Raw genomic sequence first — 23,943 nt, 5'->3', positions numbered from 1 at the left:
GGGTTGTGCAAATGGTGTAGTCCTCGTTTAAAATCAACAGCTAAAGCTTACAATGAGAGAGACAGAGACAAAGAGAGACCGAGAGAAAAGGAAAGAAACAGTAAAATAGCGCAGGAGTGATACGAGAGAGAGAGAGAGAGAGAGAGAGAGAGAGAGAGAGAGAGAGAGAGAGAGAGAGAGAGAGAGAGAGAGAGAGAGAGAGAGAGAGAGAGAGAGAGAGAGAGAGAGAGAGAGAGAGAGAGAGAGAGAGAGAGAGAGAGAGAGAGAGAGAGAAATGAAAGAGGAAGAGAGTGTGCAAGAGAAAAAGGAGAAAAAGCTTGTGAGTGCTACAAGACAAGACAGCCATATTCACCATTTGAAAACTGTAAATACACACTAGTGATCACACATGCCCGGAGCTGATGGCAGCCAGTTCTGCGGCCCTCGGAGAGCAGGTAAGGTGAAGGGCCTTGTTCAAGGGCCCAACAGTGGCAGCTTGCCGAGCCTGGGTGTTGAACTCCCGACCCTATTATCAATAAACCGGTGCTCTGTGCCACCACTGCCCCACAGTGCTCATGTACATGAGAGAGAGTGAGTGTGCATGTGAAAGGGAGAGAGAGAAAAAATAGTAGCTTTAATAAGTGACATTTTGATATTATTATATATAGAAAAAGTTTTCTTTGATGCTCTACAACATCGATCGTGACCTGTTCTGACTCGCTTTGTTTCCGCAGAGGGAATAAGGAAGCGGAGGCTGGCCTCTGTCGATCCATTTCCAATCACCTGCGCTTCTGCATGCAGTCTACGCCCATGAACATCCGCCAGCTTCAGCCACTGTTTTTCCTCCTCGGCACAGAACGGGTCGGTCACCTTATGCACTCTACCTCACTCCAACCATTTCTAACTAATAACACTCATACAGTCACACCCACTTTTCAAATTTTTAAAATAAAGTAACTGAAAATAAAGTTATTTCTTTGGAAAAATATATTATAATAATGTAAAATAACATTAATGGTACCATAACCACAATTGTTGATTTCAAATTCAGCAAATAAACAAGTGCAGAAGTATGTTTTAAAGTTGTAAATATCAACAGTACATGTTATTTCATGAAGGTTGCCCCAACCTTCATTAACTTGTACATTAACGATATGTAGAAAACTCTGGTGTACTGGCTGCATTTTGAGGTTGCTTTATATTCATCAAACCATTGAATTCTAGCCTTTCTATTCACTTGGTAATCTGAAGGATACCATGGATAATGTATTCACAAAGCTGGAATTGCCTGCATACATATATAGCTTATCTCGATAGCACATATAGACCTTTTTAAGCTGTTTACTAACCTTGCCTTCTATTCCTGCCCCAGCCTGTAGAGGAGCTGCAGCTAGTGTGGTGTGACCTCCTGTCTGAAACTCTGGCCGCACTGTGGAGCAGCAGCGTGACGTCTGACCCTGAACGCTGGCTGAAGTGGAGCCCACTCAGTCCAGAGGAACAGAACAGCTCCAGGTCACTGCCAGGGCCCTCAGATACGGTAAATAACAGTGAACTAACAAACATGTCCTCGCTGTCACGCAAAAACATTGTCCTCCAAAATGGCACAAAAAGGACCACGGATAATCGCAAATTCCGCTGCTCTGCCGCCAGTGACCGGAGTCCGGTAGAGAGCACAATTGGTCGGGTAGATGGCATTCTCTCCCCTCAGCACTCTTAAGCCGTGTTATTAGGTGGTGCTGCGGAACTGGGGACCTGACGCTTTCCTCCAAGCGTGTCCTTTAAGTGTGTCAGATGCCACATTGGCAGTAGTTTAAAAAAACGCAGTGGCTAGCATTTATCGCAGGATCGAAGTCCTTAACCTCCTCGTGTCCGGAACGTTACTAGAGCCACGGATGGATCAGTTAATGTCAAAGCATAGGCCATGCCTCAGAGGTCTATAGTGCACTACCCCACCTCCCCCCAAAACATTGGATGAGTAGTTGCCTATAAGTATTGTAATGGTGCTAGTAATTGGAAACTTCAGAGGCAAGCTGTATTTATGTGTACTGATGGCTGCTATTGTTAATCGTATCACCATATAAACCATAAGAAAGGTAGATATCACTCTCACTCAGTTGTAAAAAATGGCTTTCAGACCTGCTGTTTTACGGACACAGAGACTGCTAGAGCCGCGGATGGATCAGTTTCTTGGGATTGCAACCAAATTGCGATTGAAACCTCTTTCGATAAAAGTCAAAAAGTAAAAAAACAGTTAAAACTGAGGCTAAGTTTTGCGTGACAGCAGTAGTATATTAAAGGAATGAATAAAATAACATTTGAAGTGAAGCCATTTGTCAAGGTTTCCGTTTGCCTTTTAGAGTGTTTAAAAGATCATTCATCATTTATAAAATAAAAACTTCTAAATGAGCTTCATTTTTAAGTTAACCATGTTTTTTATTTTTTATTTTTGTCCCACAGGGTCCAGGCATGCTGAGTCGGGCTGTGTGGTCCCGCTGTGTGCTGGGAGTTTTAAGTGGCGGTGAGGTGGGTGGCCGTTGGGACCCGTCTGGCTCCACCTTCCTGTCATCATCACGCGTGACACTTGGCGAGTGGAGGGAGAGAGTGGGGCAGCTGCAGGACCTCAGCGCTGTGTTGTGGGACAACATGGCCATGTCCGAACTCGCCGACTTCAGGTAGGGATATCATACATGCACATACCCTAAGGGTGGTCATTCACATATATGGATCAAAACTCAATATTTATTAGTATTTCGCAAATAGTATTCACATTCATTCCTCAGGTAGAAGTGTAGATACTAGGGTTATTCTATAGAATGTCTATAGGAGTTGAAATATCAAATTAAGCTTTTTACTCAAGGAAAAGTGTAAAAGTACTTTTACTTTTTTACTTTAAGTAGTTTTAAAACCAGTAATGTCAAAGCATAGGCCACGCCTCAGAGGTCTATAGTGCACTACCCCACCTCCCCCCAAAACATAGGATGAGTAGTTGCCTATAAGTATTGTAATGGTGCTAGTAATTGGAAACTTCAGAGGCATGTGATCAATAAGCTTTATTTTAATGTAAATGTGGTTCTTAGTTGGAATATTTCACGGCATTGCAACGTGGTTGCTATGGTGTGGTCTTACTAAGTGGTTGCTAGGCATTTGCTGTGGTGGCTCGGGTGGTTGCTAGGGTGTTATTAATGTATTTGTAATATCACAACATAGGAAAGGTAAAAGACGTTTACACACCATTCATACCTATAGAACAAAAATCATTTTAAAATCTGTTGCTATGTTGAAACCATATGTACGATCAAAAAGCTTCATTCAAGCCAGAATCAGATCAACAGTCTGGAGATGGAACGGTGTCTATCTCAAAAACTGAAACTGGTATGTAAGATTAAATATGAGCTCTTTGTTCTCTTCGCAGGTTAACAGACTGCAGACTGCAGGGGCTTGTGCTGTGCCGTCAGCTGCACGCTCTCTCTGACCTGCTGTCTCCAGGGTTGCAGGAGAGCTACGCGGAGTCATGCGAGAGTCTCATTGATGGTCAGGACCCCGTCAGGGCAGCCCAGGAGATACAGGTGGCCCTCAGAGAAGGCTTACCTGAAAACCTTCTCCCAGAAGGCTTCTTGGACACGCTGGTAACCTGCTTGACCCAGTTCTCCCATAACCGCGTGCAGGACTCGGTCCAGCTGGCCCGGTCAGGTGTCTTCTGGGTGAACATGGGTTTGTTGCAGATTCAGGTTTGGGCTCCGCAGACCATTTTTGACCCGGCAGTAAAGAGAGCTTACAAACTCAACTACGCACAAGAAGAGGTGAGCCGGAGTCATAGAGCAGGAATTTAAAATGCTTTTACAAAACATTTGAGTGCAGCTTTGTTGTCATATGCCACAGATATAGCTGACAACCAGGAACCTCTATTAGACCAAACAGAAAATGTGATATTGGCACATCTGTTCATGTTTTGGCACTTTACGCTTTCATATTTTCACTTTTTTTCCCCTTTTCTCTCAGCTTGCCTTGCTCCAGGATGAGTGGAGGGGGCGCAGTCTTTCTTCTCAACTGCTGACTGGAGCGGAGCTCGAAGAAAGCAGTACCACTGATGCGTTCCAGCATCCTCGAATCAGGTATCTTGTCTTAAAACACTATAAAACTTATATACATATCAGTGTAGACATGCATTTAGTCAAAATGTCCTGTTGTGCTTATAAAATGTATATGTCACCCCCATGGATGTTTTTTTTTTTTTTTTTTACAAGAATTTAAAAATAAAAAAACTTGGCGACTAAATAAAAATATATAATGTGGAAAAAGTGATCATAAATATTCACCCCCTTTAAAGTGGCTGACCTAATTCAACAGAGGTTCAGGCAATTGGTGCTAGTAGTCTCACAGGTGGTGAAATGGGGATCACTTGAGTGCAGTGATTGTTGTTGTTGTAGTAGTAGTAGTAGTAGTAGTAGTAAGACACCTGTTTGGAGGGTCCAGTCACTGGTTAATCAGTATTGCTTAATACACCAAGAAGACACAAGAACACTACACACACCTCAGAGAAAAGGTTACTGAAGAGTAGAAGGAGAACAAATCAAGTCACTGAACATCCCCATCAGTTAAATCCACCGTTAAGAAATGGAAGCTATGGCACATGTGTAACTTAGAGCAGGTCATCCTCACAAACTGAGTGATCGCGCAAGAAGGAGACTAATGAGGGAGGCCACCAAGGCACCTGTGACTACTCTGTAATGCTAAGGCTCTGTCCGCACGTGTCCAAATATTTTTCAAAATTTCTTCAACAGCGTTTATGAAGAATTTGAATTTCAAAAGAATGTCTTTATTTATTTATTTATTTTACCCCATATCAGTAATTTTTTTCATGATTCATTCTGTATGTGTATAGGTACCTGTGGATTCGCATGCAGCAGGTGAAGGAGCAGATTTGTGAGCTTGGCCGCAAGCAGGCCTGTCGCCCAACTGACCCACAGTACGGCCGGCTCTATCAGGAGCTCCAGCACTACCTGTGCAGCATAGGGCAGCCAGCGGCCGTGGGCGACCTGCTGTCCCATCTGCTGAAGGCACTGCAGGGCCCCAGGCCTAAATCCAGGCCGGGCATCCAGGGCCTGCTGAAGGAGGAGGCAGTGTGGCAGGCATCCCAGCAGCGTTTCGCGCAGCGTCTGGCTGAGGAGTACCCGCTGTATCCGGATGTGGTGGTGCCACTGCGCTCGGCCATCCTACAGTTGCAGCATGGCATGCGTCTACTAGCCTCTCAGGTATCGTCCTCGCTGACTGCACTGCCGGGCCTGCCCCGCCTCCTCTCCACCCTGCTGGCCTTCCCCAGTGTGCCATTGAGCTCTGACCTGGCCAGTGCAGACTTCCTCTGCTCCCGGGCTTGCACAGATGTGCTGCGGGGGCTGGGGAAGCTACTGCCGGCTGCTGAGGCGCCACGAGTGGTCCCTGAACCTGCCATATTGCTGCTCAGCGCCCTCCTGCGCCTGCAGAGCCATGCGCTGACCGCCGGACAGCTAGGGACGGAGGCTCGCACGCTGCTCAGACACGTTTGTCAGGTAAGAGGGCCATACATGTTGAGCTGTCATATTAGCATTTAATAAATCCATTAGGTAAATGTTTTAGTGTTCAGCCAGTATTGTGTTGCTGTTCTTTTTAATAACAGTGATTGCTTATTGGTATGTACTAATATCTAGATATTAGATGTTCTTAAACATTACTGTTAAAAGGGATTTTGTGTCTCTGGAAAAGCAAAGGTGCCATAGAAAGCATTTATCGTTAGAAGTTTAGTTTATCTACAACCCTAAGTCTAGCTAAATCCCTGTTATTTTGTCTTGTATTTTTCTTGTATGAAGGGCTTTTGGGGTGGAAAAACTAAGCTCTGATTTTATTGGTTGGTTTTCCAGCAGCACTACAGGCTCAAAGAACTCTTGTTTATATTCCATTGTGTTGGCAAAGCTCCCAAGGCCCCTCAATAATTGAGATCCATATGCCTTCAGACGCTCATTCTGGCTCTGATTGCTTGTTGTGGTGTGGTGGAGACAGAGGAGACAGATTTTCTCACAGATTGTCTGTCTCAGAATCGTCTCTCAAGACATGTTAACTACATTATTTTTTTAATATGGGTTTTTGTTGTTCTTTTTTCCCTCCCAGTACGTTCAATTCAACAAATGAAAACACATTGTGCTCTAGGTTCAAGTTGAATGAAAAGGGGGGAGGGGGTTGACGCTATACATTAGACATTAGAGATTAGGGCTGCGAGAAATGACTTTTTTGATATTCGAATGATCTATTGATTATTAAAATTAATATAAAATTATTTAAAATTTGAATGACATTATTATTAACTGTTGGCTTATTAACTAGCTATCAGTTTTTAAATTAAACTTGATGAGTGATTTCTTTTTCATTAATAAATCTTCTAATGTTAATATGAATATTAATAAACCTCGTCTTTTTCCTGTCAGCATTTAAAACCAAGGATGTGCAGTTTGTAACTTTGTGTTACTGCTTGGTTTGTATTAGTGACTTTTATTTAGACACAGTCTAGCTGGAGCCACAACATTTCAGTCGAAGTTTCAGTCAAATCTAAGTATCTGTCTCATGTGCTCAGGCTCTAGTGAACGAGTGGGATGAGCAGGAAAGGAGAGCCAGAGAGAAGGAGCAGAGAGAAGCCAGTCTGTACCGCAGCCGCTCACGTCTCCACGGAGGAGGCCTAACTGAGGACCAACAGGAGGAGCGCGAGTTCAGACGATCCTTCCCCACCTACCACAAGGTCAGCCAGCACCTCCTGTTTTCCTCCCAGTCTTTACTCTCATCACTCCATTCCTGAGGCACTACCTTTGTACAAACCAATCTAGTTGACTTTGCTGATTACTCAACCCTTTATATTCTTTTGGTCAGAGCTCAGTGATGTAATACCGTACTTTGTGTCTGTGGTTTAGACATTTTTTTCAGCGAGTTGCCTTTTTTTTGTCTCAGGATTTTGCGGACATCACTGCAGAGCCTAGTCTGGAGCAGCCAATCATTATTGAGGACGATGAAGACGAAGTTGAAGAGACGGATTCTCATGAAAACAGCGGCCTTCTACTAACCAGCTGCCATAACACCATTGTTCAGGTGCACCAGAGACTTTGCGTGTCCTACGCTCGATCGTTGTGGTACCAGCCCATCCCACTGACCAATCAGAGCAAAGACCACATCAGCGCTCTGGTCGCTTCCTATCAGATCACAGCGCCCTTGATAGCACGGTTTTATCATCTCATGGGTAAGTGTGTGCTTTTCCTTAGTAACGTCTTTTTATGTGTTTCTCTCTAATTTCTCTATAATTTGATGAACCTTTATGGTTCAATCTACAGTTCAGTTATGCAGATGTCATTCAACTAAAACCAACTTTTCTCATCCCTCCTATACTTCTCTCTCTGTCTCTCTCAGACTGTGAAATGAACTCCCAAATGACCGGCTCCCAGCTGCTGCTGAGTTCTCTCCTGCAGAACACAGTGCGGGGCTCTGGGGGTCCGGCCGGTCTGATATTGCAGAGCAATGGCCCTTATGACTTCTACAGAGAGCCCAACATGAGCCAGGCCCGGCTGTGCCTGCCCGCTCTCGAGCAGCTGGGCAGGGCCGTCCGTCAGCGTCTGGATGACTGGCCAGAACACCCAGCTCTGGTTCAGGTGGGAGAAGCTTAAAGCTTTGAGAAAGTCTCCGTGGAGATATGATAACATAAGTGTGATAATTAAATAGTTAATTGATCTGTCTGTAATTATAAAATAATATAGAAATAATAATAATAATAATACATTTTCTAAGTTTGAATTTACTGGGGTAAACTTTTGAAAGTAAACTCAGGGTATAAGCGATTAATATGTTTTTTAGTATTAATGTGTTCTAATGTTTTAGTTTGTTTAAAAAACTGAAAAATACATTCTTGATGTATCAAATATGATACAAAATAAAAGTATATGCAAAATGAACGTATATATTTTTTTAATAACTAGTCGAGCTGTCATTCCAGTTCTGTTCAAACGTTTGATCTACCATGTGGTTGTATTAATTGTAGTATCAGAAAATAATTGTGGCAGAAAAAAGTTTGGCAACTAAAAATGTAATTTACCCTCCTTTCTAAGTCATGTTTTTGCAATTCCCAGATCACTGTGGTGACAGAGAGAATTCTGGCCTTCAGTCTGTCAAGCCCTCTGGCCAAGTTTCTTAATGGCCTGGAGATCGTGCTGAGCAAAGCACAGGTATACACACATGCTTATGGCCCTTAAGGCCTGGGGCTGTATGTATTATGCTTACCTGAAACTCTCTCTATCTCGTTCTTACATGCTGGCTTTCTCTTCTTTCCCTTGTTCTTAGGACTGGGAGAACAATGCCAGTCGCTCTGTGTCTCTGAGGAACGAGTTGGAGTCCGTCACTCAGCTCATCATCCAGTGGAGGAAACTAGAGCTAAAGTAATTAATAAGACAAATGGTCCAAAATTAGATTAACTACCGCTTGTATAATAGAGTTCCTTTTGTGGAGATAAAAGTGCCGAATCTAGATGTAAATGGACAGATAGAAAATCAGTAAATATAGTCTAACTGATGTGACCTGTTGTGCTTTTGCAGCTGTTGGTCAAGCAGCCTGGACAATGCCCTGAAGCGGCATGCGGAGAACTCCAACAAGCACTGGTTCTCCATCTACCAGCTGATCGAGAAGTATCTGCAGGAGAAGAGGACTGATTCTAAGACTGGTAAAAAGCCTTAAAGCATCACTAACTCAGTAAAAGTGATCAGTGTCTCTCTAAGTAATTTATTGCAAAAAAGTGAAGTACTGAATGCCAGTTGTCTCATCTATTGTTTGGTAAATGAGATTTTGGCACTGATGACCTGCATTCCTGAATCAGATTTGTCCTGTTTACTCTGCTATTCTTGTTTGTCCAGCAGAGGGAGGTGTGGAAGAGTTGTCCCTCTCCTCAGTCACGTCCACTCTGCAGGGCTTCATGGAGGGCTCCACTCTGGGAGAGTTCCACACACGCCTAGCCATGCTGCTGGCCTTCCACTGCCATGTCCTACTGGCTCCTAAACAAGAAGGGCGCGGTTAGAGTCTCCTCACATCTCCTACTCTTACAACCACCTGTAGCTTGTTGTGAAAATGAACAGTATTTATAATGAAAAGGAAATCAGCTGGTTTTGAATTCATTGTTTTCATACGACTGCCTATTTAGCCCCACACATTCTCACTGAAGTTATAAAGAGTATTTTTAGTTTAGCTAGGTCTGCTATGTTACAGTGAACTTAAATACAGGGCAGCCTCTATTGGTATAGCATTGTGCACTTGCCAAATCCCAGTCTGGCTTTCTATTGAAACGGTATGGTTTCTAAACAATGCAGTTTACCAGGGGTTTTACCATGATCATATGAAAGAGTTGGGGTATTACAGTAAAACCTAAAGTAACAGTGATTTGTCCCTCTTTTAGCCCCACTGTGCGGTTTGCTGTGGAACCTGCACAAATACTATGCACAGTTTTCAGACAGTATCCAGTCTCGATTGAGTCAGCTAAGGACGCCCATCGAGAAAGAACTCAAGGCAAGTACTCAAACCAGTGAAGCCCAGTCAGCAAGAATGGACAACATCCCATTCAGGAGTACAATTGACAGATTTGTCTTATCTTATCTTCCTTCCTACCATTATCAAACATTTTATTTTTTTTCCCTGGCAGGACTTTGTCAAGATCTCCAAGTGGAATGATGTCAGCTTCTGGTCCATTAAACAATCAGTAGAGAAAACGCACAGGTGAGCATAAAAAGGATGTTTGTGAGATTGTAACTAAAACTTGTTGTCCATCATTCCCCCAACGTTGTTTGAGGTTAGTGAAGACTGTACTTCTGGCATTTAATGAACAACCATTTGCTACTAGATATAATTTGACAGCTCCTATGTTATACCCTTAAACGCTGTGTGCAGGACCCTGTTCAAATTTGTGAAGAAGTTTGAGGCAGCTCTGGCCGAGCCATGTGCTCCCTGCCTAGTGGAGCAGGGGAGTAGTGCAGGGATGGACAGCGTGGACACCCAACCTGAGGAGACGCCACTGCACCGACTCCACGAGGCACTCAACAGCAGCCTCCCAGGACGGGGCAGAGACCTACAGGTGCAGACTTCTGTTTCTCCTCACTCCTTTTATAGAGCTTTTAGGGAACACTGTAATAACAGATATCCTCAATTAGTAACCAGCATGAAACTAAAATGCCCTGAAGGAGCAACTAAAGGAGTGGCGTCACCGAATGTTTCTCCATATCGCCCAGTATCAAAGTCAGTCAATTTTTATATGTGCTTTCTAATCTACCCTCAGAAGCACTTTATTAGGAACACTAGACTAAAACTGGGTAGGGGCTCCTTTTACTCTCAAAACAGCTTAAATTCTTCATGGCATGGTTTCCACAAGATATTGGAAATGTTCCTTTCAGATTCTGGTCCATTTCTGCAGATTTTAGACTCTCCTAAGGTGTTCTAATCTCCCAAAAGTGTTCAGATCCAGTGACCATGAAAACCACATAGTTTTTGGTTGTTGTTTTTTTTTTTTTTTTTTACTTACACTACCCCAAATAAACTCTAGAGAACTGAGAAATCCCAGCAGATCCTCAGTTCTAGAAATAGTCAAACCTGTCAGTCTGAAATCAACCATCGCACCACGCTCAAAATCACTCGTTCACTTTTGTCTCTATTCTGATTGTTGATGTGTGCATTACCTGAAGCTGCTGTCCCGTATCTGCATGATGTTATGCAGTGCTTTGCTGCTGCACGTTTGGCTGAGTAGATAATTGCATGAAAGAGCAGGTGAGCTGGTGTTCCAAATAAAGAGACAAAGAGAACCACAATCATCATTTGTGTTGGACAAAGATGGAATTTGACTTTAACCCATCCAAGCAGTGAATACACACTAGTGAGCAAACTCACACAGTGGACAGTGAGCATGGAGCAGACAGAGTTAACAGCTTGGTGCTGCATCGTTAAGGCTGAATAGGCATAGTTTTGTTTTAAACGACTTTTTTGTGTGTTCTCTGAACACTGGCTGTTTTGTGTGTACTGTCAGAGTGACACTCAGGAGGAGGTTGTGTCCGGTGTAGAGGCCTCATCATTGCAGGCTCGCCTGCCCTTCCTCACAAGGAAGATGAGGAAGATGTGCGTGCAGCTGGTGAAGACTGCGCCGCTACCGGAACTGTCAGAGGACCTCGACCAGTTTACAGGTCGGTGATGATCTGTAATGTACATAAATTATATATAGACTTCCAAACAAAGGTGAAATGTGGATCCTTTAACATTCCTCTGTGTGGTGTTCCCAGTGGAGATCATAGCCAACGTGCAGGCACTGCAGAGTCTGACGGTGGACCGCTCCGTGGAACAGGAGAGGCAGAAGGCTGAGGTCAAACACATCCTCCTGCAGAAACAAAGAGCTTTGGCTGACCTCTTCAAAATGCTGGCACAGATTGGTCAGTACCGCTGTTTGTTTGTTTGTGTATGTGCTAGGCTGTTTTAGCCACAGTGCTGGTCACCTCTAATCTACTGAGAGTGTAACTGAGAGTAAGTTTAATTGTCTCTTAGGCTTGTCGTACCGCAAGGGTCTGACGTGGGGTCGCACAGCAGATCCGGAGGAGCCGCTGTGTCTACAGCCTATAGAGATGAGGACGGCACTGTCTGCAGTCAAGACACAGGAACAGGCTGAGAATGCGTAAGATCACCTTCGTTCAACCTGCATGAAACCATTATCTGGGCCTGTATTCACAGAGCTTCTCATAGCAAGAAAAAGAAACTAAAAGAATTAACATATTACAAATAAAAGGAGATAAATGCACAGATAAACAGTGAACTTACACTTTCAGCATTTGACTGATGCTCTGATGCAGTGCGACCTACATTGGAATAATGTTACACAGGTAGGAGAATGTAGTGTTAGGAGTCTTGTCGAGGACATTTTATTGGTGCAATGTTTTGTGATTGCTTGGTTGTGGAAATCATGTAAGTTTACATGAAGTTACTTCTTTTCACTGCCTCAATGGCAATCGCAACTACTCATACTATAAATAAGTTATGGCTTAGTTATTTTTCATCAAATTTCGATCCGAAGGAACGAACAGTAGTGGCTTGCGCATCTCCTCATTCAACTGCTCGCTGTCTGGTGTGTTTTCATTGAATTATACAGTGTCCTTTCAAACTCCAACACACATAACACATAGTCATGTGATAGAGAAAACAGATTGCTTATTTTTTTTAAGCATCTGGAAAGTCACAAGAGGGAGCAGGTGTGCATCCGGCTCAGCCAACTCAAACACGGTTAGCTTTAGAAGGTATGTTAAGGCTGAGGAAAAAATTCTCTGTAGAATTTCTGTTGAATATGCAGCCTTTCTTCTCTCACCAGACTTTTTGCTGAGATGACAAGTGCCTGGGACGGCTGTCAGAAGTACTTTTACCGCTCCTGGGCCAGACGCAACGCCATGCAGGCTGCTCTGCAATCGGCTGCAAAGGTTTGCACTTTCAGTCTGGACTTCATAATAGCTACCAAAAACACCACTGCCATCCAATAACCAGCTCGGCACATGTTACGAAACTCTGAAAGCAGTAGAGCTACTTCTCGAACTTAATAGATTAGCTAAAGTCAGTGGCAGTGGTCTGCACGTGTTCCATACACACTGCCCACCAGAGGTTGAGAGACGCCTAGGTTGACAAATTGTGGGTTTTTTCTTTTTTTTTTTTGTATATTTACCTGTACAACCTAGAGCAGTACCAAGGTAGTTAGCAGCAGAGCTCATATGTTAACAAAAGCTGGTCCGGTGCATTACTAGCAAATGCAGTGATGTCTACTCTCCTGTTCTTGCATTTTTTAATGACTATGAAATGAAGGAGCTGTTGAAGGCACTCTAATGTGCAAAGTGCAGGCTTCAGTGGCGCAACTATCTCCTTCCCCATCACTCAGCATGCTCAGTGTCTGTGAGCTAACATGGCTAATATAGATACATGTGTTCATCTGTCCTGTAACTCTGTCCACACACTTTGGATGGTACATTGCACAGTGTTGTGTGGTTTGGTGTATTGGAGTAATGTGTTTGTATCTGCTGCGCGTGTCTGCGGTCTGCAGGAGCTGGGGTTGGGGAATGTGGAGCGTTGCCGTGGCTTCTCCTCTCACCTCTTCAAACTGCTGCTGAGACAAAGACGCCGACTCACCAAATTGACCGAGCACTGGGTGCACCTCAGGTACAGTCCTCATCTTTAATATTTACTGGGGACTCGGGGAACATACTGAAGTGTAAGAAAATTACTACTGCACTACTGCCTACTGCCTTGTTAAGAAATGTATGACAGTATTATAGTAAAGTAATGTAAAAACAGCTAGAGGGGCCAGTAGAATTGTATATTATGAATTGCATGCTGGGAGGGGCGGTGAATCTGGTTCAGTTAACACTAGCTTTATGTGATGATGATGATGATGATGGCTGTGTGTTTTTTCCTATGAGGTAGCAGAGTAATTTCAAACACATCTGTTTTGAGACTGTCCTTTGATTCTCTCTCAGGAAGCTGATCAACAGCGTCCAGGACATCCGATCGCATGTGACCGACTCGGGTGAGGAAGAGGACGGCGGTCTTCCTCCTCAGGACTCTCTCCGCGGCTGGGTGGTGAGAGCTCAGGCGCTGGCGCAGCAGTGCAGCACAGCCCTGCAACAGTTCTCCTGGGTTCTCCAGTGCTGCCCGGAGGGTCCGTCTGCTGCGCTTTCCCAGGCCGGGCAGGGTGAGGCTACCCTGAGCCACCCGTCACCCCTCGCCCCTCACCTGCAGCCTCAGGCATGTCTGATGAGACGGGGTGAGGCGGGCTGGAAGGAGGCAATGCAGACAGTGGAGGTTTTGTACAGTGAGAGCACACAGCTGAAGGAGAAGCTGAATGCTTTAGAAGAGGAATCCACAAATGGAGCCATCCACACATGGTGAGATTCTGGGACATGATGCCTTAATGCCTTTTTTTTTCATTTACACAATGTAATGAATTATGTATGAATTATGACACAATCTTGGAAAAATGTAAGAATTTACATAAACTACTACTAATAAAACTACTAATAATACTTAATACACTACATTTACATTAATGGCATTTAGCAGTGCAACTTACAAGGCTGCTTGTAATACAGAGGTAGTGTTCTAAATATTAACCAGGTTCACGCCAGCTAACACTTTCTTTTCTGATCTCTTGACCCAGGAGCCACATGGAGCAGTGCAGCTCGTGTGTGTATGGGTTGGGGACTCTAGCAGGCCGGATGGTGGCTTTAGAGCAGCTCTTCGTCCCTGAGGGAGTTACTGTGCTCAACGCTCAGCAAGGCCTGACCCGAGGGCTTCATGCCGTCAGGGGCGAGGTGGACAACTGCGTCACCGAGTTCACAGCATGGAAATCTCAGCTGCTGTCACTTGGACAGTCTGCAAAACGTGAGAGGAAAACCTCCTAAACCAATATTTAAGAGGAGGGTCAAGTACAGTGCTAATGTGGCTAAAAGAAATTGAAACGTTAAAATCAGTCAGTTAACTTCAGTGTTGACTTTGCTTGAAGTTTTCATTTTCGAGTGGCTAATGTGTGTGCTTGTTCTCTCTCAGGACCTGCTTCATCGTTCTGGACGGAGTTCTCAGAGCGGGTGGAGATTACCATAAACACGGTTCTGTGTGCGGTACAGAACTTGGTCAAACGGAGAGAAAAAGAAAGAGAGGGAGAACAGCATGCAGACAGCAGGAGAGGTGCGCAGTCTTATCCAATTGCCACACCTCCTCTCCCCCACACACACACACACACACCATTTTTACACATCTACCTGACTAAATGTCCACATGATTTCTGTTGGAATTATGTTATTGACCTTCTGTATCAATATGTGTGTTTCTATGTGTGTATTTCAGAAAGTGATTCTGAGGGGGCTGAGGAGTTGTTGAAGCCAGGTCATCTAAGCAAGTTGCTGGAAGAGGACCTGATTGGGGACATGTCATCTCTCACGCTGCCCGACGTTGTGGGTTTGACGGAACAGCTGCTGGAGCGACTGCGATCCCACAGAGACACCTGTCCACCACAGCAACTAGGGGTGAGCTCTGCACTGGGTGACGAGGTGCTTCACATTTAATTCCAGTGTCTATGGCACAATAAAACTAAGTTGTTCTCTGTTTGTGTTTGTGTTTGTGTTTGTGTTGTGTGTGTGTGTGTGTGTGTGTGTGTGTGTGTGTGTGTGTGTGTGTGTGTGTGTGTAATATGTTCAGGATCTGAGGGAGGCCTGCAGATGTCTGGTTCGTTTAGAGCCCATGCTGTGTGTGTACTCGGAGTTAGTGCGCTGGTATGTGGCGGTGTGTATGGGCACTCACCGCAGCACCGGCAAACTGCTGTCTGTCCTCGCCAGTCTCTTCACTGACCTCGGACAGAAGGTAATGCCAGCGCTGCTTTTCATATCTGAAATCTTGTCAAAACTGAACGTTATAGCTCGTTCTGAACTGTGTAGCATTGAGTTCTACTCCTTTGAACACATTCTGAACCTAATCATTTTCAAGAGGCCAGGTTTTTTTCCCTTTACTTGATATTGATGTCAATATTTAAATAGCATGTAATCTGATTTATCCTATTTTAAATGTATGTGATAATCTGCCAGGGATATTCACATGAGCTTTCAGATGTAACAGGCTACATTGCAAATCTGGTTCAGTGTTATTGGCATTATGCTAATACAGGGTTGTACAGTACAATGTTAGGCTAGCACTGCACTCTCCAGTGCAGCAATAGGTAAAAACATAAGACAATAGACAAAACACAAGACAGGTTGCATAGACAATAAATACGATACATACAAAAATATACAAATATGTGCATGCTCTTGTGCAAATGTGTGCATAAGGACTGGGTGATTAATGTGCAAATTAAGTTCAGGTGCACTTGATAGACTAGGTCTGGTATGGTAAACAGCATCCCATATGTAAATAAAGGGTGCAAGGCAGTATGAGTATAGCAGCTAATGTTCAGAAAACGTCCAGATGAAGGTGAAAATGCATATAGTCCCTGAGCTGGTGGAGCTCAGTGGGGATATGATGAGTGAACTGAGGGGGCGGGGACTCTGCTCTGATTGTCTGGTGTATATCATTGCAACAGTTCACAAGAAGCACATAGCATATCATAGCTTTGTTTTTAGCACTATAACAAAAACTTATTTTTATTTAAAAAAATTGTTGTTTCTGTGTCCTAATCAGAGAGTATTGCTGTCCTCTCTGAGTCCTCTTGGCACGATGTATGGTTAGCTAGCTGAAGAGATTGTAGTAAGGGATGCATTTATTCTTGCACCTGTTCTCTTCACCAGCCTCTACACACTTCCTCCAATCAGCCCTTTTTAAGCCATGTTTCACCTGGTTAGCTAGCATTAGCTTTTAGCTTTTGTAGCATCATGCTTTCCCAAAATTGGTGTTCTGTTTAGCCTCTTATTTGCTTGTGCGCTGTGTGTATGTAAAACTTGGAGGCATGAAAAACAAAAGTCAGGACTCTTATGTCACAGTTTTGGGGTTTTGGAATTTGCCTTTTTGAGGTTCACTTCCAGGTACCGAACAAAGTAATAAATAAATTATCATAGTTTACTTATCGTCTGTCTTGTCTGTCTGTCTGTCTGTGTGTGTCTCTCTCTCTCTCTGTCTCTGTCTCTCTGTCTCTGCACACACAGGGATTTTGTTTGCCTCAGGAGCTGATGGGAGGAGGTGACGGAGAGGGAGCTACAGAATTCCATGACTACGAGGGCGGTGGCATTGGTGAGGGAGAGGGGGTTAAAGACGTCAGCGACAAGATTGAGAATGAAGATCAGGTAACGCCACATTTTGGCAATAAGCTGAAACCTAGTGAAGTTCCAAAAAAGACCATACCTATAGAAGGCTTTTTTGACTTTTTGCAGGTTGAGGACACGTTTCGGGAAGGACAAGAGAAAGAGGAAGAGCCAGACCAGAAAGACATTAAAGAAGAAGACAACGCCATCGAGATGTCCGAGGACTTTGACGGAAAGACGCATGACGGAGAGCCTCGAGAAGAAGGTCAGTGCTGCCAAATTTAACCACCTCTGCTGTCACTTCAGCGGTTTCTGGAGGAAACTTCTCAAATGTAAAGTTTTCAAATGTCAAGAACTGCCTTTCTTATATGTGTAGGTGAAGATGAAGAGGACTCTGATGAAGAACAGAACGACGAGCTGGATAAGAAGATGGGAGATCTTGGAGATGGGCCCACAGACACCCTGGACGAAAGGATGTGGGGTGATGAAGATGACGACGATGATGATTTTGACGGCAGTGATAAAGAGGACGAGTCCGGACCAGGAATGGACCAGGTAGGCTGCACTCTTAGTTATCTCTCTTGCTCTTGCTCTCTGTTGATGCAGGTCCCAAAGTTAGAGCTGGTGCAAACCCTGATGCATTGGGTTGAGCCTTATACTCTAGTTTTACCTGAACTTTTGTCAGATTTATAAAAAAAAGAACTTAAATTTTATAAAATAAATAAAAATATATATATATCTTTTTAAGAATGTTTGGAAATGTCAAAATATATGACGGCAGGTGACTAAGCTGATGCTGATCGGTTGGTGATTGGTCACTATAGCTTTTCAACATTAGGGGAAAACTTTCTTTCAAGGAAGTACTTATGTCGCTTATGCCATCAGTGATTGGGCAAATGTGATTTTGCAGGGAGAGTCAGAGCTGGTTGCTAAAGATGACAACACAGAAGCTGGGGAGTCCAACAAAGACGAAAAGAACAAGGACAAAGATCATCCAATGGACAAAGAGGAGAAGGAGAAAATACACGAACAAGAAGATGAGGTAAGTTACTTCTGAGTGAAGGAGGACTGCACCTACAACAGTTTCCTCTCATATGAAGATTTGGTTAAGATGTATGCTGCTTGTCAGCTTCAAATTTACCACAAAACTATCAGAAATCAAATATCATAAATCAGACACGAAATACAGAAATAGTTAAACTAATACACAAACATCTTTAGAAACATCTTTAGAATTCACATGAGCTAATTCAAAGTGACGAAATAGATAAATAGCTTTCAGCATAGTTTCCTGAAGTGGCCTAATAATTTTGCACAGTACTGATTCCAGTGTGTTTGTGTATATGTTTGCATGTGTGCATAGCGCGAGTTTGATGAGAATGAGGTGGACCCCTACCACGGTAAGCAGGAGCACAAAACTGAGCCAGAGGCCATGGACCTGCCTGAGGAGCTCAATCTGGACCAGGACGAACAGGGAGGAGAGGATGAGGAGGGAGATGGGGAAGGTGAGTTGAATGAAGATGTACCTTTTGTTGGATCTATTATTGAGACTGCATTCAGACAGAACACCTTAGTAGTCAACGTAGGAGTTTTTAGTGTATAACCATCCACAGGTTGACGGGACTACATTTAAATCATCCATCCAAACGTCCATACGTCTGTTCTTACCATGTCGTGGTGGGAAAACCAACAGCAGAAAATTTTTACCTAGAGAAATGGCTTGATTATCTTGCTCCAGTGAAGCGGACGCATCAGGGGCTTGTGAGGCTAGCTAGGTTAGCTTGTGGGCTTACCGGACAGTCTCACAAATACTCACCAGCGTTTCTCCGGGGGTATGGACGTTTGGGTGGGTGCTGTGGACAGAAGTCCAATCTTTTGGGTTTTGGTGTTGGAAAGCTAGTTAGCTCTGCTCTGAATAGCGTTAAAGAGCCTGTTGGAACGTTGGGTTAGCAGATCTAGCTACTTTGTGATCAACGTTCACAGCAGTAGCCTACTTCAGACTGCATTCACTTTGAATATGATAGGACCATAAACCATTAGATATGAAATGACCGGAAATTCTAACACAAAGGTGAAAGTGAATAATTAAAGAGTTCATATGCTACAAGCCCCCAAGGTCGGCTTATGACACTTGTGTGGTTATATTTATCAAAAACTGTTAGAAATGTAAAGGTTTCTAGATGAACATTTATCAGTTTTGCCTATTGTTCTTATTAAACTGCTCTTATGCATAAGTTTGGCCACCCCTAAACAAACAATGTTTCAATCAGGGGTGATTTCCTGAGGGTACATAAGTATAAATAAATGTTTATTTGCTGCAGATTGGTTTTATATTCATAAAATGATACACAAAAAGTTATATTGTTTCTTTTTTTCCCCTGCTGTAGCTGAGAACCCCTATGACATTGAAGACAAACCCATGGAGGTGGATGAGGCAGAGGGAGACCGAGAGGGAGAGGAGGAGGGAGCCTCAGAGATGATGGAAGATCAACAGAATGCTGAAGGAGAAGAGGACCAGAAAGCAGAGGAAGAAGAAGGAGAGGAACAAACGGAGGGGGACAAAAACTCTGAAACAGACGAGAGAGGAGGGAGTGAAGAGGAGGGGGATGAGGACGAAAAGGATCGAGGACAGGAGGAAGGGAAAGATGAGGACAAGGCTATCCCTGCTGACCAGGGCCAGAAACCAAAGGTGTGTGGCATCTTTCTACACAAGATGAGAACACAAAAAAGACAAAAAAAGCCATTTGGCAGACTTTAAGTAGAGTCCAACCCAAGAATAATTAGTGGTATTAAATCTGGTGTTCTGTGATGATTCTTCATTATACTGGTTTTAAATGTAATAACAAATTATCATTAGTGAGTTATTGAGTGATTTAGTTACATGACTGGAGATTTTCCACAAGGGGGCGCTACTAGCACTGGAATAGCTTTATATTAATAGCATGGTGCCCTTGTTTTTGTTGTGTTTGTCATCAGGAGGAGGAGCAGGACGGTGAAGATGATAATGATGATAATGATGATGCCAAAGTGAAACCCACTGAGAGAAAGGAGCATGCAACCGACGGGCAGACTGGTGAAGAAAACGTTCAGAGTGACACCGCAGTGGAGCTGGCAGGTGCCGCTTCAGAGCGAGATCAGGCCAAAGAGGTGCACCCCTTATTCAATTATCTTCCTCATTCAACCCATTTAACTGTTCAAACTGTGATTTTTCTAATAATGAATGTGAAACACTCCCTATTTAAAAAATACACATCTCTGTACCAGTGAGCAAGTTTGTTAACAATATCTAAAAATCTCACAGGCTTTCCCTTTTTAAGTAAAAGCACAGTGTCTACATAATGCCAGTACAATGAACTTCATGGACTGGGAGTAAACTGCAGAAACAGTCCATTTTGAATCCAGTGTTTTTGTGATGTTATATATATGTTGAGCCTATACAGCAGTTTAGCCCCGCCCTTTAATGCTAACATTATAAAGGGTGTTTCAGCCACGACTGATGTTTGAGAGAGACACAAAACAGGGTGGCCAGTCAGAGTACAAGTCATTTACATATATCAGTCCTGGAGTAGCAGTCTGTTTATTCATATAGGGATAAAGAGAACATATGAAAATGATCATGCAAAATGAATTTTTAAAAATAAGGCCTTTTAAATACTCTACTAGTCTTCAGTCAGCTAACTCATACCCACATTAAAGTAAGTGATGCATTAAAGTACTGTGCATATCTGTCTGCCCCCCAACTCACTGATTTTCTGTCTCTACTTCTTTTAGGAGCACGGCAGTGGGGCAGCTGATGCCAGTGAGACTGAAGGACATGACTCAACACTGATGGCCAGGATGAGCTCACAGAGACAGAGACAAAAGCAAACCCAGGTTGTTACGACTTCTGAATCCACAGAAGACACCTGCAGCTTTTTCTGTGTTGTTTTTCCACAAATTAAAATGCTCTTTAGATATTACCAGTTTCACCTACTAGCTAAGTCTATCCCCTGCTGTCAACAGAACAGCAGCTAATATCAGCTAATAGACTGTTCTGGCTAGCATCGGGTTGAGTGATAGGGAGAGAGTAGGGCCAATGCCCTAGTTTTGTTGATTTTATTAGTCAGTGCATTGATTTTTGAATTTTCTAAATTTTTACATTTTAAAGTTATCTTATGTTATTATATGGGCTCAATTAAATATAAGAATATGGAAATATTTACATATTTAAATGTATAACACATGTACCCTGATTAGATCCACTTAATATACACAAAATGCTTTGAATATGGAGCTCACAAATATACAGCTAGGAACCTAAATGATAGACTGTATCTTCTGTGAGACATGGAGTAAAAACTCATGTACACAAAGTAACATTTGCAGTCTCTGCAGTGCATAAACATATAGCAGATGGCCTCCATAGCCTGGCAAAATGAAAATGTTTGCTACACTGCAATGTCAATGTAGTGTAACCATTGCATTATGAGGCATTTCCCTGGATGTGGATTATACTTACTCTTATTTGTCATGATTGAGGCTTAATCTGGGTCTGGGAAACTGGACCAGTGTCACTTCTGACCTATGGCTGCCTGTAGGCTTTAATTGAGGCAAATGTCTTAATGAAATATGCAGATATAGCACAACAGTGCTAGTTCTCATCTCCTGTGCCGTCCTGCTATCACCAAGATCTGGGTTGTAACACTGTGGTGTGCGTTTGTGTGTGTGTGTGTATGCAGAGCTTCAAACGGAAGCCAGGACGGGCGGATAACGAGCGTTCTCTGGGTGACATTAGTGAGCGTGTGAACAAGCGTCTGAAAACCATGGAGACCAGAGAGCGGAGAGAGCAGGAGCAGGCTTCAGCTGACGCTCTGCAAGAGTCTGACCTATACGAGCACATCAGACAGGGAGAGGAAAAGTATGACGCACAGACATACGGTGAGATACGCGATACACATATTCATACAGACCTTTTGAAGCGCTTGGAACCACTTGTCAGCACCAGAAACAATGGAAGTGCTACAGTTGTTTAAAAAATAAATAAATAAATAAATAAATAAAAATAAAAAATTGGTCTAGAAATGTAAATCATTGTTAGAATTATTGCATTTATTTATTTATATGTAATGAGATTTTAGTTTTTTATAACATGCAGCGCATGACTCAGTGCTTTTTTTCAAATAATACTTCTCAATATTAATGATAATTGTCACTGTATGGTGTGATGTTAGCTGGGTATTCCAGTGGCAAAGGGTTTGAGTGTTCTAGTAGTCTGAGCATGACCGACTACTTTCAGTTCTTTATTTTAAGTGAAGTGTGTTAATTGAAACATCTCTCGGCTCTGGATCAGCTGGTACTCTGGTAGAATATCTAATTAGGTGTCATAAAGGAAAGTAGTATTGTGGGGTCAGTGGTCATTGCTGCTGTTTATGTTTTAAAGGACTTGTGTTAAGATTTCTCCTAACACTCTGCTGATCTGTGTACCCTAGATGCCGCCAGTGCAGAGCAGCAACGGCCTTCCGCCATGAAACAGGAGGATGATGACAATGAGGAAGATGACATAGCCATGGACACAGAAGAGGAGAAAGATCTGCAGGCAGTAGAAGCTCCAGAGCTGAAACCAGAGAAGCTTGATGGCTCAAAGGCCTCCAACAGAGGTACATACGCAGCCCTCTAAGCAAAACTGTCCAAATCTGGATGGCTGATCAGCAGCAAATTGTCTCTCATGAATCTGTCTGAATATCCTCACACTTATTTGTAATCTCCCCCCACACACACTCTTAATTTCAAAACACCACTGCTCTTTTACATTGTGTCACAATTTCATAATGAATGGAGCAATAGAAATGAATGAATCCTGTAAAGTTGCTGTTTTGGAGATGTGGGACTCTTTGGAGCAGATAATCATGAACCTGTTGGCACCATACCTTATGCTGGTAGTGGGCTAGAGGGGTGTAAAACCCCCAGCATTGAGCTGAGGGGCAGCGGAACTGTGTTCTCTGGAATAATGGTGCTCCATCCAATACTTGGCATGAGCTTGGTAGTTATGGATGAGGTGGTAATTATTCAACATCCTGACCTCACTAATGCACTTGCTGCCGAAAGCAATCAAATCCGAAAGCAATCAAGGTCTAGTAGGAAGCTGTCCCTGGGCAGTAGAGACAGTTCTCCAACAAAAGCGTACAACAATGTTCATGTGTGTGTCTTTCAGGTATGGAAGATGGAGAACTGGAGAGCCAGAAGCAGGCTGACAAAGAGGAGGATGAGAAACCTGAGTCAGAGAGGAGTCACGAAGAAGAGAAGCAGGAGCGTAGTAGAGAATCCACCATCCACACTGTACCAGAACTACTGACGGAAACGTTCAAGGTACCAGCGCACTGGATAAAACACCAGCAGTATATCAAGCAAAGAGCCTGCTTTACTTAAGCTGTTTATGTGTTTGTGTGTGTTTAACAGCTCCAGGTCAAGGACCCAGAACTGCTGAGGAGAGAGTTAGAGCTGCAGTTGGAAGACTGGCAGAAGCAGACTGCAGGATCCCTGGAAGAGGTACTGAGCTCTATATCTCACTCATCTGCATTCACATTTAAGTGGTCAAAATTCTATGCCTGAATGGGGATCAGATGTGATTTTGTTCACAGTTGTGTCAACGCAAAGAATCAGAATTAGTTTTTTAAAAATGAAATAGAAATCCTGTCTTTTTTTTCTTCTTCTTTTTTATGTATTTATTTTTTTAAACATCATCACACCGTAATCATCATACAGTGTTGGCAGTGGCTAATGATATCGGCTAATGATAAAATGTGCACATTCAGCTTCTTTTAAAGCACGAATGTGCTTTTTTGTCATGTAAATGTAATTTTTCATAGATCTGAAATCTCCCAACTGTTTTCTTTAAAAACATACCAGTAATTTAATGTTGAAGTTGTTCATTAACTCTGCCTGTGTGTGTATCCTTTAGGAGAGTGCAGCGGCAGGGATGTGGCAGCAGTATCAGGCACTCACATCTCCCCTCTCACAGCAGCTGTGTGAACAGCTTCGTCTCATTCTGGAGCCCACGCAGGCCGCCAAACTCAAGTCAGTCTCTGTCTTCCTTCTTCTGTATATGACACTAATGCATGTGCTGTCTCAGTAGATTCCGTGAAATATCCCATATTCTTCATAGATGGGGGCATAGAATTTAAGCAGTTTTGCTCCTATGATG

The 23,943-nt window shown here is 43.3% G+C and overlaps 1 protein-coding gene across 2 annotated transcripts in view; it reads left to right on the top strand.

Moving 5' to 3' along the window:
- Positions 1-23,943, top strand: part of mdn1 (midasin AAA ATPase 1) — a 66,036-nt gene that overhangs the window by 38,222 nt on the left and 3,871 nt on the right. Inside the window, exons 58-96 of one of the 2 annotated variants that reach the window (XM_072678445.1) lie at positions 714-840; positions 1,352-1,516; positions 2,437-2,651; positions 3,392-3,779; positions 3,979-4,091; positions 4,862-5,525; positions 6,581-6,742; positions 6,949-7,234; positions 7,402-7,640; positions 8,115-8,210; positions 8,326-8,420; positions 8,577-8,701; positions 8,895-9,047; positions 9,428-9,537; positions 9,671-9,744; positions 9,916-10,099; positions 11,042-11,195; positions 11,292-11,438; positions 11,551-11,677; positions 12,365-12,470; positions 13,082-13,197; positions 13,515-13,922; positions 14,195-14,418; positions 14,584-14,721; positions 14,881-15,059; positions 15,232-15,393; positions 16,668-16,805; positions 16,893-17,028; positions 17,140-17,318; positions 17,674-17,805; positions 18,127-18,268; positions 19,151-19,452; positions 19,740-19,910; positions 20,535-20,636; positions 21,482-21,680; positions 22,232-22,399; positions 22,954-23,108; positions 23,199-23,288; positions 23,701-23,816. In XM_072678445.1, coding sequence (XP_072534546.1) covers positions 714-840; positions 1,352-1,516; positions 2,437-2,651; positions 3,392-3,779; positions 3,979-4,091; positions 4,862-5,525; positions 6,581-6,742; positions 6,949-7,234; positions 7,402-7,640; positions 8,115-8,210; positions 8,326-8,420; positions 8,577-8,701; positions 8,895-9,047; positions 9,428-9,537; positions 9,671-9,744; positions 9,916-10,099; positions 11,042-11,195; positions 11,292-11,438; positions 11,551-11,677; positions 12,365-12,470; positions 13,082-13,197; positions 13,515-13,922; positions 14,195-14,418; positions 14,584-14,721; positions 14,881-15,059; positions 15,232-15,393; positions 16,668-16,805; positions 16,893-17,028; positions 17,140-17,318; positions 17,674-17,805; positions 18,127-18,268; positions 19,151-19,452; positions 19,740-19,910; positions 20,535-20,636; positions 21,482-21,680; positions 22,232-22,399; positions 22,954-23,108; positions 23,199-23,288; positions 23,701-23,816 — 6,987 coding nt within the window. Of the gene's footprint in view, positions 1-713; positions 841-1,351; positions 1,517-2,436; positions 2,652-3,391; positions 3,780-3,978; positions 4,092-4,861; positions 5,526-6,580; positions 6,743-6,948; positions 7,235-7,401; positions 7,641-8,114; positions 8,211-8,325; positions 8,421-8,576; positions 8,702-8,891; positions 9,048-9,427; positions 9,538-9,670; positions 9,745-9,915; positions 10,100-11,041; positions 11,196-11,291; positions 11,439-11,550; positions 11,678-12,364; positions 12,471-13,081; positions 13,198-13,514; positions 13,923-14,194; positions 14,419-14,583; positions 14,722-14,880; positions 15,060-15,231; positions 15,394-16,667; positions 16,806-16,892; positions 17,029-17,139; positions 17,319-17,673; positions 17,806-18,126; positions 18,269-19,150; positions 19,453-19,739; positions 19,911-20,534; positions 20,637-21,481; positions 21,681-22,231; positions 22,400-22,953; positions 23,109-23,198; positions 23,289-23,700; positions 23,817-23,943 lie in introns of both variants that reach the window. The other variant, XM_072678435.1, reaches the window with a different exon arrangement.

The sequence above is a fragment of the Salminus brasiliensis genome, chromosome 1 (genome assembly GCF_030463535.1).
Source record: "Salminus brasiliensis chromosome 1, fSalBra1.hap2, whole genome shotgun sequence".
Classification (NCBI taxonomy): domain Eukaryota; kingdom Metazoa; phylum Chordata; class Actinopteri; order Characiformes; family Bryconidae; genus Salminus; species Salminus brasiliensis.
This window is presented reverse-complemented; position numbering and strand designations above follow the sequence as displayed.